This window comes from Eublepharis macularius, chromosome 10 (genome assembly GCF_028583425.1).
Source record: "Eublepharis macularius isolate TG4126 chromosome 10, MPM_Emac_v1.0, whole genome shotgun sequence".
Taxonomy (NCBI): domain Eukaryota; kingdom Metazoa; phylum Chordata; class Lepidosauria; order Squamata; family Eublepharidae; genus Eublepharis; species Eublepharis macularius.
The window spans coordinates 92872340-92888812 of NC_072799.1; the positions used below are offsets into that span (position 1 = coordinate 92872340).

At 50.9% G+C, this 16473-nt stretch overlaps 1 protein-coding gene across 1 annotated transcript; it reads left to right on the plus strand.

The window, feature by feature from the left end:
* The first annotated feature begins 360 nt into the window (after positions 1–360).
* Positions 361–10785, plus strand: UCHL1 (ubiquitin C-terminal hydrolase L1). Its single transcript, XM_054990205.1, has 8 exons — positions 361–450; positions 1879–2007; positions 4174–4324; positions 6314–6399; positions 6853–6900; positions 8488–8557; positions 9213–9271; positions 10284–10785. Exons 1-8 carry the CDS (start codon positions 418–420, stop codon positions 10368–10370), a joined length of 663 nt encoding a protein of 220 aa, XP_054846180.1. The 5' UTR covers positions 361–417; the 3' UTR covers positions 10371–10785.
* The last annotated feature ends 5688 nt before the right edge of the window (positions 10786–16473 follow it).

Sequence of the window (16473 nt, forward strand, 5' to 3'; positions counted from 1 at the left end):
GCCTCGAGCGCCAGGGGCCACCGCTCGCCGCTCCTCTGTCGATCTCAGCCGACGCACGGCTTGGTTTACGAGCAACTTGTACCCGGCGGATCAGCCGAGCCAGGACTGCACTAAGCCTCGGGTCTGTTCTGGTGTGCGCTCCAGGTTGTAGCCTGCACACACACACGCGCCGTGTTAAAATTAATGGGACAGTCCCAGCGCACAGGTTGGGTTACCTTCGCAGGGAGACGCCGGGAGCAGCAGAGAGGAGGTACCATTTCCAGGAGGCAGGGGTTGTTTGCAGGCAGGGGCGTGTTCCCCCCTCCTCCCTCCCAGCAGTGAGCCAGCCTGGTGGCGTTATATAGCCGGCAGTGGGCGGCTGCTCCGTGCAGGTCTTTTGCGGCGCTCGGAGCGTGCGGATCGTGCCTGCTCGGAGCCATGGCGTGGCAGCCCATGGAGATCAACCCGGAGGTAAGGCCAGCATCGGTTGTGCTGGCCAAAGAGCCGTCCTGGGAATGTCGGCGGCGGGGGGGGGGGGGGGCGGGCAGGTGTTTTTCTGGCCGGGAGGTGCTCCGGCGCTGGGGAGGGGGGCAACAGGGCCGCCCCCAGGGCCGCCAGCGCCCTTGAAGGCGCGGCGTAGCTTTTCAGCGCGGGTGGGTCGGGGCGCCCTAGAGGCAGGGGGCGGAGGAATGAGAGGCCGGGGCAGCGCCTCTTTTCAGGGGGGGGGGGCGGCTCTGAAACGGGGTCTGGCCGCGAGGGACGCCCCCCCCTGCAGGCTGACCCCCCCCTCGTGCTTCTCTGTTCCAGATGCTGAACAAAGTGAGTGCCCGCGGCGGGGACGCTCGGAAGACGCAGACGCGGCCGCGCGGGGATGGGCGTCTCCCGGCTCTCCATCTCCTGGGCTCGTTCCTGGCGACGCGCCTGCGGGGTTGCGAAGGGGGTCGAGGGAGTGGACGCAGCGCGCCTCGGCCTCCCCTCTCGCTCGGCTCCGGCTCCGTGTCGGCGGTGGCGGTGGCGATGACTCGGGGAAAGGGGAGACCGGGGGGGGGGGCGGAGACCTCACCCCCCCCCCGCCAAGCTGTATGAAGCGGCCTGCGCGGCTGTTCTCGGGACGGGCGGCAGGTGGCGCTGCAGCCCCGGGTGTTGTGCTGTGTCACGCCCGGGCTGTGGCTTGCCGGCTGAGCCGGTCCCCTCTGCCTGCCTCCTTTTTTTCCTTCCTTGCAGACGGCGGGGGGGGGGGGGGCCTTCTGCCCTTCCCTGCTGGAAGGCAAACTAGCAGCGCTCTGTCTTGGGTTTCTGGGCAGGGGAGACCGGGAGCTTTCCCAAAAGAACATACGGACACTATTTGGACCCCGGGAGGACTGTAGAAAAAGACTGCCCTCCTTTCACGGGCATAAATCTTCCCCCTTTCTATGTGGGTGCTGTTGCTGGCCCCTCTTCAGCATGAAATGAAAGGTGCCACAAGCATGCATTTGCCCATATATAAAAGACATTACTTTGCTGGATGAAACCATAGGCTCAGCATCCTGCCGTTAACTTTAGCCGCCACCAGCAGGAGGGTGTGGTGAAGTACCAGCCCTTCCATCTACCCTTTGATGTTACATGGCTGGAGTATTTTGCAAACACTCGCAGGCTTCAGGTGGCTAACCCAGCCACCCGCCTGCTCTGTATGACCTCAGATGTTGAAAAGACACCTTGGTGTCGAGTGACCCGCACAAGGATTCTCTCTGTTGCTTGCCTTTTAGGGCATATAAACCAAGGTAGCTCAGGCCTGAAGCCTCCCACTGTATGTTTCTGGGCAAGACGAGATTCTGACCCACAGGGAGCAGTGAGTAGCTCCCAGTTAGTGCTGCCTGGCGTGGGGCTGGTGAGTGATGCTTCTGGGTCTCTCTTCTGCAGGTGCTGTCCCGCCTAGGAGTGAGTCCGGGCTGGCAGTTTGTGGATGTGCTAGGGTTTGAGGAAGACTCCTTAAACTCAGTGCCCAACCCAGCCTGTGCGTTGCTGTTACTCTTCCCACTTACTGCTCAGGTGGGTATTCCGACTGGCCAGGAGTGTGGCGTGTATAAGCCATGTCTGTATGGTGGGGAAAGTAAAACAGGCCACTTTGGGCTAAAGAGCTAAGGAAAACCTGTCCCTGCTGACGTGTCTCACGCCATCCTTTTGCCTCTCTCAGTAATGCTTTGACATCCCATAATGCATTTCATAATTCTCAGCTATGGTATTCTTGTGAGGCGGTTGCTTTCTTCTGCTTAGAAGCCTAGTAAATTCCATCGTCACTTAATTCACATCATTTTCCCCTCTGTAGGTTAGGCTGACTGTGGCCCAAGGTCACTCAGTGATGTTTTAAGGCACAATGGGGATTCGAACCTGGATTTACCAGATGCTGGTCTGACATTTTAACCACTGCACCACAGGGGGTCTATAAATGGCTTCAGTCAGGTGGAAAAGCTGGGATGGCGCTCTGCTGAAAGAGCTCAATTCAGGGCTCAAGTCAAATTCATAAAATACAGTTTTCCATAACCAGTCTTTTAAACAAATAGTATTGGAAAGCCTTTGTGAGCCGGCCAGCATCTTCTTAGGCAGCTTTATTTGGAAGCTAGTACTGATATATGTTTACTATTCAGAGAGGACCAAAGAGTCCATTTGGAAACAGATTCCTGTACGTAATCTCATCTATAATTTATTTATAGTATCTTGTGCTCTTTAAAAGCTCAAACGCACAAAATAAAACGTTAATCAAAAACGTACATAGGTCATAAATGCAATTCTACATGTCTTGGGTGCCTCATCTCTCATCTCAGATTTAAAAAGTAAATAGAACTCCAAAGTTTAACTCAGCCAACAATGGGGGAAAACCCAGAGAGGTGGAGGGAGAAGGGACAGGGTCTCCTGAGCTAGGCAGGAAATGCCTGTGGGGACCTCAGTAATTGATTTTGACAGGCCGGGTTTGTGTGCTGAGAGAAGGGCCTGTATCAAAGGTGGTGGCAGCCTCGTTCCCTCAAATTAACCCTATTGGAAAGAAAGCTGGAGAGAGGGGGTGGGGGATGTATGTCGTTCACAATGCTTAGACTCCCCTAACAGGAACAAGTGGCCTATTTTCCTTCAGCCTGGAACGTGGAGGTGGTTTTGATACATCAAACACTCCAGCAAAGAGCTAACCAAAGCCCAAACAGGATGTGTGAATTCTCCTTCACACATCCTTATCTGCACAGAAGTAACGCACTGCCAGTCAAAATTACCTCTACTTGTAGCCTGAAGGCTAATAATGCTGGTTTGTACTAGAAGCTAATCTGACTTGGATGTAACGATGAGTCAGTTCTTGCTCACACGAAACACTGCTGCTATTGCTATCCCTGACTTTGTCCTGTGCATGTCTTTCTGTGCAATAACATGGAAGTGGCACATCCAGTCAAGCAGCCAAGCCTTAAGTAGATATTGCAGGTACTGGAAGTAAATAGGGTGGGCCTTTAAATGAGTTTAAACCGCCCCGCCCCCCACCCCACCAGGATGCATACCAACAGTGGTGCACAAAATTTACCAATCTGGGCTGCATCTCCATCTCTGCAACCGAGGCATGCTGCACTGGTGGTGCAGAAGGCAGGTCACAGGCCTGGCTTAAGCCCATCACCAGCTGAATCCAAGGTAAAATCCTGACATGCTGGCCGTACTGCTGTGTCTTGGCTTGCTCCAAGTGCAGCTGGCAGAGTAGAGCCGTCATCTCTCCTCCACCCCTATCGTTTGCCAGCACACCAACGTCCTCACAGGTTGATGCATTTTTTCCAGCCCTCGTGTCGGAAAGGTTGCTTGTCCCATGCAAGATCTTCAGCTGAGCTCAAGCCCTGAGGAACTCATTTAGCATAATCGCATCGCTGACACTGCAAAGGAATTGCTTGAGAAAATGATGGTCTGTACAGGAGAAGAGGGGCAACCCTAACTTAGGCTTACTGAATGCCACTTTCTACTTGGGGGTCTTCAACACACTGTGTTGCTATATGGATATCCCCTCTCTGTAAGGGAAGGCAAAAGCACACTGCCGTGGCTATGTAGCTTCAAAGATGAATGGCGCACATGCTTTCCCGCCACACTGGGGGCATCCCTGCACATGATACGTTTTGCATGCTAACTTGAGAACTGCTTTAGTTTGCTATGAAATACTGGACAAACGTGTTTACTAGTTCAGCTCACTCTATACAGCATGAGAACTTCAGAAAAAAGCAGATTGAAAAACTGAAGGGTCAAGACGTGAGCTCCAAGGTCTACTTCCTGAAGCAGACTGCGAGCAACTCGTGTGGAACGATTGGCCTTGTGCATGCGGCGGCCAACAATCAGGACAAAATATCATTTGGTAGGTACCATTTTCAAACTGGTAAACATGTTCTGGGCTCTGCATCCGGTTACAAATTGATGCTGGACGGGGACGGCCAGCTTCCTGGGACAATCCTGAATGGGTTCTTAGTCCCCAGTATAGGCTGAGGACTAGGCTGCCCAAGATAGGATTCCAGGTTCCCGCCAGGGACAGGCAACCTCCCGGCAGTTTGCCAGTCACCAGCAACTGGTAGGGTTGGCAGGCCCCTGTACCCTCCTGGTGGGAGGAGGGGACCTGGCACTTTTACCTCGTGCTGTCGGCATGATCCCCCTTCATACACGCACTCTCTGGTCACTTCCGGAAGTGACATCATCACGCTGCCCATTGGAGTGCTCCTGTGCTCCATGTGGGGCCAACTTGGCCCATTTGGGGCCAAAATCAGCCCCAAACGAAGTGCAGGAGCACTCCCGCGGCTGGTGTGACGACATCAGTCCGGGAGTGACGTCATCGTGCCCCCTGGGAGCATATGTGCGGATTCCTGGGGTGTCTGCCAGTGGCAGGCGACCTCTGGGGGCTTGCCGCCTCCTGCCGATCACCGCTAGATCGGTGGGCAACGGGACAAACTCCCAGGAGTCTGCCTGCCACTGGCAGGCACCTGGGAACCCTAGCAACCGGTGGCAGGTTGCAAGCTGCCAGATCATAAACACCGTGGGCACAAGCAGAGCGGGCGCTCCCAGTGGGCGTGACTCCATCACTTCCAGAAGGGATATCATTGTGCCCGCCCCAGGAGTGCTCTCACACTTCGCTTGGGGCTGGTTTTGGCTCCAGTCAGGCCAATTCTCAAAGAATCAGCCCTGTGCAAAGAGCGGAAGCACTCCCGTGGTGGGCGTGACGATGTCAGTTCTGGAAGAGACATCATCGCACGGAGGCTGGGAATGCACGTGCGTGAAGGCAAGGGGAGCAGTCCCTCCCCCAGGGGCGAACCAGGGGGACCTGGCAGCCCTAGCCTGTGCCCAGGTATTTATTTACTTATTTGTATCCCATTTTCCCCTCAGTGGGGACCTAAAGTGGCTCACAATACCTGAACGAACAACAGTCACCACCAACAGACAATAGGGAGGGGCTCTCTGTCTCTCTCAGATCTTCTCCCCAGCTCTAAGGCAGGCCCAGGCCCTAAATACCTGTAAGGAGAAGAGGAACAAGTTCAGCCAAATCTTATCTAGCTGCTGCTAGCCAGCCGTTTAGCATGCTTGTCCCCAGTTCCCAGATAGCATCTACCCAATGAGGAGAATCTGAGTACTTTCTAGAAAGGAGTCGACATGGCAGGCTCTCAGTGCAGGGGTGTAACTGCTTGCGGCTAGCTGGGGTTGGTACTGACTGGCTTGAGGGATGAAGCATTACACGAAGTGTAATAATTCCACAGCACCGGGTTCCAAAACAGTTCAAAACTTTACTGGAACATAGGCAAGGCCTGGTCAGGGCTCGATTAGGCCATAACCAGCCACAGGCAGCAAACAACATAACAAGTGAAAGGTGAAGGTAAAGCAAAGGCTTTTTTCTTTAAGAGAGCATGTTAAAATAACTATACGGTATAATAAAGGAACATCACCAAATTCAAAGCTCCCTACACCATAACACCAACTTACAGAATTGTGGGAGATCTAAAATAAATCCAAGGAGACTGTAGGTTTGGGCAACAAACAGAAAAAAATGCATCCCTCCAGCTTCAAAAGAAACCTCGCCTAAAGAATGGAAGGGCTTGCCACACCTTCTAAGCCACTGGCAGCCTTCACGGGCTGCCTACTAATACTCAAACCAGAGTTATGAAATAATAATTCTTGTGTTTTAAAAAGGAGGTACATGGAATGACAAATGGATTGAACATTTGTAGAATAGCTGACCGTGGATTGTATAATACAGGAGGAAGAAAAAACAACAGATGGACGGGAAACTTGCATATGTATCGGGACAGCCTTTCTTCTACTGCGTCTCTGCGCTCACTTAGCACTTTTATTTCCTCACTTGCAGATGAAGGCTCTGCCCTGAAGGCATTCCTCAGTGCCACAGCGGATCTCTCTCCAGACGAGAGGGCAAAACGACTTGAAAATAACAAGGTGCGTGACTGGGTGGGGGAGTCTTAGAATCAGAGAATCATCGGGTGGGAAGGGACCTCCAGGGTCATCTAGTCCAACCCCCTGCACAATGTAGGAAATTCACAACCATCTCCCCTCCCCACACCCCCAGTGACCCCTGCTCCATGCCCGGAAGATGGCAAAACACAGCAGGATCCCTAGCCAAACTGGCCTGGGGAAAATTGCTACCCGACCCCAAGGTGTGGTGATCGGCCTTACTCTGGGCTTGTAAGAACTAGGCACTGATGCAACCCCCCTCTGCCCTCCCCTTCGCGACCTGCCCGGGTTCACAGAATCAGCATCGCTGTCAGATGGCCCATCTAGCCTCTGCTTAAAAGCCTCCAAAGGAGGAGGGCCCACCGCCTTAATGGCATTTAGGCACCGGATTTCATTTTATTCTCCTTGATATACTTGCCCCTCTCTCTCTTTCTCCAGGCCATTCAAGAAGCCCACAATGCAGTAGCGCAAGAAGGTCAATGCCGGGTAAATAAACCTTAAAACAGGACTCTCATGAGTAAAGTGTGATGCCGTAAATATTAAGGAAGAAAGAGAACGCTGCTGATGCTTGCATAGAAAATGAGACACAGTGCCCTGTGTCTGGTGACGCCAGCCAGTTGCCCCCTGGACCCGGCCGCCACCCTCACTGGACAGGCACAGCTCCCCCCCCCCACATCCCCCTAGGGAGCAAGGCTTACCTGAGGCCCCAGTGGCTGCAGAGCCCGACTGCTCCCATCAGCCCCCCCCCCCCCGCTGATGCTTGCCCGGCCAGCCCAGGTCAGGGGCGGGTCAGGAAACTCCTGCACAGTCAAGGCACAGCCGGGCTGCGTGGCTCCAATGCTGCCCGAGGATGCAGCCTCCTCCCTGCCTGTATGGGCAGCTCTGGTGCCTCCTGGGCATATGGTTGGTCTCCTTGCAGCCAGGACCCAGGGGCAGCACTGCCACAAGGCTGTGAGTTGGGCGCGCAGGGGACCCTCAGTCACTGCTCGGGCCAACAGGCAGTGCCTCCCTCCCTTCAAGGAGACGCTGTCCGGTCCCGCTGAGGCAGGGCCCGATCGCCAAAAAGAGCAAAGGGGCCAGGCTTCCCACAGGCTGTGCTCTGATTGGCCCAAGGTCCAGGAATGGGAATTGGGAGGTGGAGCTGAGGATCAGAGGAGCAGTAAAAGGCAGGCTCTGGGAGCAGACTGAGGAGGGGGAGAGGGGGGGAGAGGAGCAGGAGTCGAAGAAGCTGAGAGCGAGAGAGAGCGACCGTAAGGCAATCCTTCCCCAAGGAGTTAGTGTGGGCTAGGTGAGGTGAACCTGCCCCACTCTCCCACATCTGAGAGCTTGGGGAGGCGGAAGACACGGCAGGATGGCCAGGGGCAGGCCGGCCCCTGTCCTTCCGGAGGGCCTACACCCTGGGTCTCGAGATTCCAGAGTGTCTTTCATTCCTGTTAAGGATAAAAGGTTGCCAAGATCCCGATGAGCAGTTTTCTGCCGCTTGCTTTCGGGAACAAAGAATCAAGACCCCGTAAGGAGCTGTTGGCTTTTCTAATCGCCAGGCAATTAAAAAATGATGCCGTACCTGATAGAATTGGAGCCAGTGTGATGAAGTCTTTACAGACACTCGGGCTCAAATCTCCCCTCATCCATGAAACTCACGGGGCAGTCTTGAGCCGGCCACTTGCTCGCTCTTGAACATCCTCACAAGGTTGTTGCAAGTATAAACTGGAGGAGGGGAGAGTAAATGAAAGGACAGGACAAAAATATGGGAGACTGAGCCATCTGATAGCCTGGGAACTCAGGTGGTTTCATAACTAAAAACGGGCAGAGAACACACTTCTGAACAATTTCATTTTTATCCCACTTATAGGAGGTGACACCACAAGAAAAAGAAATTAATTTTTTTACACTGGAATATGAGGAAAGGTTATGTGTTAATATGGTAGAAGCAAGGAAGTATGCTAACTATTCTACTTAGTAGTGTAAAATACCTCAAGAGAATAACAGAAAATATTTCATCTGTATTTATATATATTTTCTGTACTAGTGTTACTAGGCTCTTGGATGTATTTTTTTTCTTCCCACACTTAGGTTGAAGATGATAAAGTGAACTTCCATTTCATTCTCTTTGCCAGCATAGATGGCAACCTCTATGAACTAGGTAGGTTTGCCTAAATCTAATTACCTGCGTACAATAACAGCTTTGTTTCTACTCTGGATTAAATGCAAGTCTTTCTGTTTTTGTTTTTCTTTAATATGTACTTGGTAAGTTCTCATGTATAGACTCTGCTTATTATTAAATCCCACCTGGCTATTGCAAAATTGGAGCAGGTTAGAGTTCTGTTTGTAATTGGATTGTCCACATGACCGGTCCAAAGAGCTGGCCAGTCGGCCAGCCGAATATGGTTAAAGGATTGAGTTCATTAGAACAATATGATGATTCTACAGTCCATTGTATACTTTTATGGCTTACCGTTTCTCTACTCCTGTTCCCTCCTTATCAGCCACAGGATTTCAAGGCAGTGGGGGGGCATGAAAAAGCAGGTACTAGAAGAGAGCAAGTAGTGAACTTAGAAGCCTTTTCCTCTGCCTGGAACATCTGGTGGGAAGGGGTACCTGGGTTGCCAGGGGAGGGCCCAAGCAGCTGCTGCAGGATGGGTGAACCAGAGTTCTCCTGTTGCCCTTGTTGTGAAGCAGCCCCATGACACACCCTGAAGGACACTGCCAAAAGTGGGGGCTCTTCCTCTACCAGCCACTCCAAAGCACACCCTTGCATCCCGAGGATGCCATAAACTTGCTCTGCATCTTCCTTTCAGATGGACGGCTGCCCTTCCCCATAAATCATGGGGCTAGTTCAGATGATACCTTGCTGAAGGTAAGTTTCTCTATTTAGTTGAGTGGGTCAGCATTTGGTTTTGTTTTCCTGCCACACAATTAAGTTCCCATTAGTGTGATTTTTATCATTCCTCAAACATTCAAATTTTGTTCATTTTGCCTTCTGAAAACTGATGGGAGAATATTCATTTTGTAAAGAGAAAGAGAGATGGCGTTAGAGAGCTCTAACCGATGAAGGAGTCCAAAGCAGGTCTACTTGGAAGTTCCACTTTATACAGTGGGGCTTACACCCGTGAAACTGTTCTTAGGATTGCAGCCTTAGTGGAGTTGACTGACTCACTCACTGATTAAAGTTGAGAGGAAAAGTGACTGGATACAGGCTGAAATGTCAGTTCATAGGGAGTCTCTTTACACAATACTTTTGAAATGTGTTCTTCACGTGTCGGGAGATGCTATGTCAGCTGGGAAGCGTAATTTTAAATGACAGCTGGCAGAGATCGCTTTGGAGGGGACAGGATCTCTCACAGCCCTCTGCCTCCTCTGACTCCCCTTCTGGAGCCTTTGCCCTACTGAGGCTCAGTTAATTCAAAGTTTTAAGCGGCAAGTGCAGTAGAGTGAAAGCTCTGGAAGGGGAGACAGCTTGGCAGAAGCAGTGGAGGGCTGTGAGAGAATCCCGTCCCCTCCGGAGCAATCTCCACCGGCTCTGTTTTTCAAAACTACGCTTCCCGGCTAACACTGTTTCTTCCGACACTTGACAGACATGCGTCCCAGCACCTCAGGTAGAGAGACTCAGGGTCTAGCCTATAGAGAATGAAGGCACTGATTATGTCTCATTAATGAAGGTAAAACTAATATGGATATATTCTTAGCAAAGGGTTATCCTTTTCCCGCCGTAACTTAGGGCTGTGGGCTTTGTTTTAATCTAGACAGCAAGTCAGTGCTTCGGCTAGCCTAGAGGCTCTCCCAAAGTCCCGTATCAGGCCAAGGCCACAAGGATGGCGTTCTCGCCTGTTTGGAGCATCAAGGTACTCATGGTAGGTGTTCTCTCCTAGGCCTCTGCTAAGATCTGCCGGCAGTTCACAGAGCGGGAGCAAGGAGAGGTCCGCTTTTCTGCTGTAGCGCTGTGCAAGTCTGCTTGAAGAAGCTGAGGAAGAAACCACCTTGTAGTCCAAAGTTTGAAAGCTTTAGTACTTTGTCCTACGACAAGCTGTTCTGGGTCCCAGTTTAAAAATTCTCCTGCTGAACCTGTTCTCCTCTCACTTCCACGCACACCACAAGCTTCGGTGGTTCTTGCCCTAAAATGTTATGCTTAAAATTTTCCACACTTCAGTTGTGTCAGATGTTGGGAGTCTCAACTTGTAACCTTTTCGGAAATGCTTCCATAGGGTTTATTTGACGTGTGCCTCCCAAGTTTCAGTTGTTGTGATTACTGAAGAAATCGCATAAACCTTTTCTGGCTACTCGAAATGCTGTGTTTTTTTCAGTCTGCTGTCGGACGCGTGGATGTTAAAAAGTGACAACTGCTATAAAATAAAGGATGAAATGGGTCAACAACTCGCTGTCATTTATTCAGAAGAATATGTATGCTGTCTTTCGGCCTGATAAGATCACATTAAGAACAAATGTAAATGAACAAACAAGCCTCACCCACCCTATTTCTAAAGGCAGGGTCAACTGAAGTCTCCGGAAGGATATTCATTAATTTTATTTAAAGCATTTTTGGGCTTCTTTTCTACCCAAATAAGGTCCTTCAAGGCAGTAAACAGTAAAACATTTAAAATGGTACAAAAATAACATGAAGAACAGAGAGGAGAGCCAATAACAGTTGCTGAGGGGATTCTAAACAAAATAAAAACGCCTTCACCTGCTGACAGAAGACAGCAACATAGGGGGACAGACAAAGCTCCCTGGGGGGAGAGTTCCAAAGTTTTGGTGCCACAACTGAGAAGGGATCTGTTAGGTTGCCCCCTATCTAGCCTCAGAGGATAGGGGCCCCCAAAACAGGTCCTCTGAAGAGAATGTCCTCTCTCAACAAGTCCTCTGACGTTGCCATCACAGAACCCTTATCAAGCAGCAGCAGCCCACCTCATGGTATCTAGTGACCAGGGACAGGTAGTACCACCTAGTGGGCGCCCTGGGGCTCCCAAGTATGCAGTTCTTGCCCAGCTTGTTCATTGGCCTGTATTTGGCCAGCGTTCGTATTTCTGAAATGTGGAAGTGAAGTCAGGAACTCAGTGAGTTACTGCCATCCTAGTGTAGAAATTAATCCTTTTTCTGCAATAGCCTCTTCAGTGTGGCGCAGCAATTCCAGCTCAGATCTGCTCCAACCAGGGCTTTTTTTCTGTGGAAAGAGGTGGCGGAACTCTGTGGATTGCCCTTGGAGAAAATGGTCACATGGCGGGTGGCCCCGCCCCCTGATCTCCAGACAGAGGGGAATTGAGATTGCCATTTTCAAGAGGTTCCAGAACTCCGTTCCACCGCGTTTCTGCTGAAAAAAAGCCCTGGCTCCAACTATTCACCTCGAGGTGAAGAGAAGAGGATGAGGTGCCACAGTATTTATTTGTCTTTTTATTTACTTCATTTATGCCTTCCTTTCTCTCCAATGTAGACCCCCAACGTGGTTTATTCTCCTCTACGCCATTTTATCCTGTCAAGTGGGTTAGGCTTTGAGTCTGTGACTGGCCCAGTGAACTTCCATGGCAGAGGGGGGATTCATACCTGGTGTGATGGACAGAAGATTTACCCGTTCAACTTGGACCAATTGCATTTGAAATGCTGAATGGAGTGTTGGAAGGGGGGGGGGACAACTTGTGGCAACTGGTTGCATCCAACCAACTGCCAACTGGAAAAAAGTGTGGGTTTTGAGGGAGATGGGGTAGGAGAAATCCTGAGATAGGCAGCAACTTGTTTATATGTTGGTTAAATATAAAAAGTGAAAGGCCTGGTGTGACACGCCATTTTGTGTTAACTCCCCTGTTGCACAATTCTATAAAGATTGCATATCGGCTGATACCTGCTGCCACTCCAACAAAGAAGACAATCTTTTTTTACTTCATCTGAGATGGACTCCTTAGTGTGACAGGGAATCATGGTTGATTATTTAAATGCTTCTTAGGGTTGCCAGGTCCCTCTCTCCTCCAGGCAGGAGGGCTACCTAGCACTTGCCTTTTGCTGCCCCCGTTTGAATCTGGCTGCGTTGTGATGACGTCACTTCCAGAAGTGACGCCATCACGCTGAGTGCACAGCAACGCCACTTCTGTAAATGACGTCATTGCGCTGGCCGCGGGAGCGCTCCCACGCTCTGCACAGCTCAGATTCAGCCAGTTTGGGGCCTAAATTGGCTCCAAAACGGAGAGCAGGGATGCTTCCGCGGCTGCCGGGATGGGGAGGGAACGCATGCATGGAGCGTGCTCCTGAGGTGCTTGCCGGTGACAGGCAAGCTCTGGGAGTTTGCCCCCTCCTGCCGATCACTGAGCGATAGAGGGGGCAAATTCCCGGGCATTTGCTCACCATGCTTCTTTTAGACAGCGTGTGATTTTCTGACTGTTAGAGCATTTAGTGGACTTAAGTGCTGAAGTGATTATAGTTCTGGCAGTGTTTTAGTCATGTTTAGTATGTCCTTAATAAGTAAGTCAGCATTTACTACACTTCCTTCCTTTCCTCCTGACTGGAGTGTAATATTTTGGCAAACCATCCCAGGAGGATTTAAAGTGAGTGCCTTTTACTTCCAAGAGACAAACCTAAAAATCTGAGAGAGAAAACAAACGTTTGAAAGAAAGAGGCCTTATGTAAAGTGATCAGAAACACGGCGGCTCACAGTGAGTTTGAAAGCCTGCTTATGGAGATGGAGGGACTATCCTATGACCTTCAAGAACAGTTGAGGGAGGTTTGTGGTTTTCTAGGCCAGAACACTGCAAGATTTCAACTAAGAGCCATTTTGCCTCGCTCAAGCATATAGTACAGTAACAATGGAACAGATCTAAGAGAATTAGAGTTTGGCTGAATCCACACACCCGCGGAGTGTCCCGGCGTTGTGCTAAATGTTCGCTAAACACCCAGAAGTGTAGCGTCTTTCTAGCGCGGTTTCGGAATCACACTAGAAAGACGCTACACTTCTGGGTGTTTAGCGAACATTTAGTGCAACGCCGCGACGCTCAGTGGGTGTGTGGATTCAGCCTTTGAAAGGCTGTCTAAATTTCTGAAACTAAAAGGTCAGATTGCAGAGTTTAGTGCTGCAGCCAGGGAGGAAGCATTGCAGCAGCAATATACTGAGGAAGTAAAGCTACTTGAGACTCAGTTTCAGGAAAATATAAAAGAAATAGACAAATGTTGGTGGCACAGAAAGCTTCCTATGGCACTGGAATCAATCCAGAGGCAAGATACCTATTTAGAACTCCATACAAGATAGGAAAGATGAGAGAGAGATCTCTAGCTAGCCATCTAGTGTAGGGATTCCAGTGGATGGCAGAACGGGAGGTCCTGCATCCAGGGTGCAAGATGGAGAGGAAAGGAGAGCGTGACAAAGAGTAGATTAAGTATCATAGAGAGGAAGTCTTTGAGAACAGCAGACTAAGGTTGCCAGGTCCCCTTACCCTCCCAGTGGGAGTGGGGAGACCTGGCTCTTACCTCCTACTTCCTCTCTTCATTCTGGCGCGCACAGTCCAGTGATGTCAGATCACCGGCAGATCTTCCTACGACTTGAAAAATAACACAGGCTTGCAGAAAAATCTGAAATCTAAAAAAAATACATTGGTTTTTTAAAAAACACACAAAATGATTAAATGAACTCTTGTAGCTTTAACCAGATGCCCTCATTGGCTGTTGCTAGGCAATCAAGTAACAGTTACGTCACTATTCCAGGCATTAAAAAAAATAAGACTTTGTTTCTGTCAGTAAAATGCAGGGGTAGGGCAGGGCCCTTTTCAGGGCTGTTTTAGCCTTTCTGGGAGGACTTACTGGGTCCAGAACCAGAAACAATCCACTGGACGACTTGATACCACATGACTTGCATGACTCACCCAGGCCTGGCTGCTTGCTACTGCTCAACAAGTATACAGGAGGAACCCACTTAAATACACTGAGATGGCACACCCAGCTGCATGTGAAACATGCTTAGGCTGGGGGCCACTTTTTGCCTCACTGCACGGAGGGGGAGAGAGCCTTACATTCCTGGGCATCCAGTAGGGTTGCTAGCCTCCAAGTGGTGGCTGGAGATCTCCTGGCATTATAACTGATCTCCAGGTGACAGAGATCAGTTCCCCTGGAGAAAATGGCAGCTTTGGGGGGTGGACTCTATGGAATTATAACATTCTGAGGCCCCTCCCCTCCCCAAAACCCACCCTCTCCAGGCTCCACCCCCCAAATCTCCAGGAATTTCCCAACCTTGACCTGGCAACCCTAGTATCCAGGCTTTGGGAGGTGGGGCCTGGCCCTGTAAAGGGCAGCTCTGCCTCTGCAGGGCTCAGTCAGCTTTGAAAGCTCGGCCTGAGCAGAGCATAGATCAAGCTCTCAGCCGAGCGCCTCTGAGGCGAGGTGGCTATAGTTGCCTCGGGGAAAGCTGTGATATTCCCCTGCTTGATACCTTCAAACGCCAGGAGGAGAGCCAGGGCCCAGCAGCAGGCTCAGTGGTTTGGCAGTAGGGTTGCCAGCTCCAAGTTGGGAAATTCCTGGAGATCTGGCGGGTGAAACCTGGAGAAACCTGGAGAAAGTGGGGTTTGGGGAGGGAAAGGACCTTGGCATGGCATAATTCTATAGAGTCTACTGCCCAAAGTAGCCATTTTCTCCAGGTGAACTGATCTCTGTGGCCTGGAGACCAGTTGTAATTCCGGGAGATCTCCAGCCACTACCTGGAGGCTGGCAACCCTATTTGGCAGAGATACTATTATTATTATCATTATTATTATTATCCCCTTCTTATTTACATTTGGGGACTGTTGTCTATCAGTCAGGGGGACTAAAGCAGGGTTATATGCAGTCCTTGCAGGCCTCTGGCCTAATCAGGCTCTTCTCCCCCTCCCCCTTATTTTGTTGGGAGGGAGGACTTTCAGCAGACACAGCAATAGGCTTTGCTGTAGGCCGCAGGGGTGAATTGCAGCCGTCTCCGGTGTGGATTACATTACTGCTCCTGGCTTAGCCGGGTGGATGCTGGTAGGCCTCCTCCTCTCTGTCTAGGCTCCCCCCCCAACCCCCTTTATACTTTCTTAGGAGGGAATATTTCTAGCAGCAGTAGCTCGGCTTAAGGCCTTCAGGCAGCAGGGGGTGCATTTTGTGAAAAGGCTTGGCAGTTTATTCAGTGGGGTGCAGCCATTTTGAGTGTGACACCAGTGGCCTGCTTTGCCTCCTGGCAGTGCAGCCTTATTGAGAAGGCATCTACAATATGCACAGCTCCAGCAGTGGCCATTTTGAGTATGGGTTTTATATGGTCTGATTTGCCTCCTGCTTACTGGCAATGGAGGCCATTTTGGTGGGGCTTTTACAGCTTCTGCTGTGCTGGGGTGGCCACTTTGAGTGTGTCACCCTGTGGCCTGCTTAGCCTCCTAGCGCTGGCAGCCATTTTATGGAGGCCTCTGCAGCTTACACAGTGTTTGGGCTGCCGTTTTGGGGGTACATGTTACTACAGTACATTACATTACTATACATTTCCATCATGCCACCCTTTAAAAAAAAAAGGCTAGCAGCTCTACTAAGGGCAACCAGCCAGCGAACACATATCCTGCAAAGCAGCCCTACCTGCATAGTTAACCTCTGAGGATGATGAAGTGGCCAAAGGGAAAAAGGAAATACTGGGCTATCAGTTAGGAGGGCTGAAACATGGTTAGGCTCAGCCCCTGCAGGCCTCCAGCCTATCTAGGCTCCCCCCCCCCCAAAAAAAACGTTTTCACTCTTTGGAGAAAGTACTTACAGCAACAGCAGTGAAGGCCTGGCTGGGGGGGGGCAGGGGGGCTCGCAGTCATCTGAAGGGCAGATTGCTTCACATGTTATTGCTGTTGGCTTAGCAAGGATTTATAGGCTCAGGGTAGTAGCTTGCTTCCCCTGCTCAATTTTGCAGCCTTAGCACAATGGACGGCTGGTAGCAGAGCTGGCCTAGGCTGCTGTAACCTAGTCATGTGGGGGGTGACAGTGAACCTGACTGGCAGATAGGTAAGTCCACTGGCCCCTAGTGCATGGCTGTGGGGGCTCCTGGGGACAGGCAACAGTCTCCGGGCTCCCATGTTTAGACTCCTGGGTTGTATCGTCTTGGGT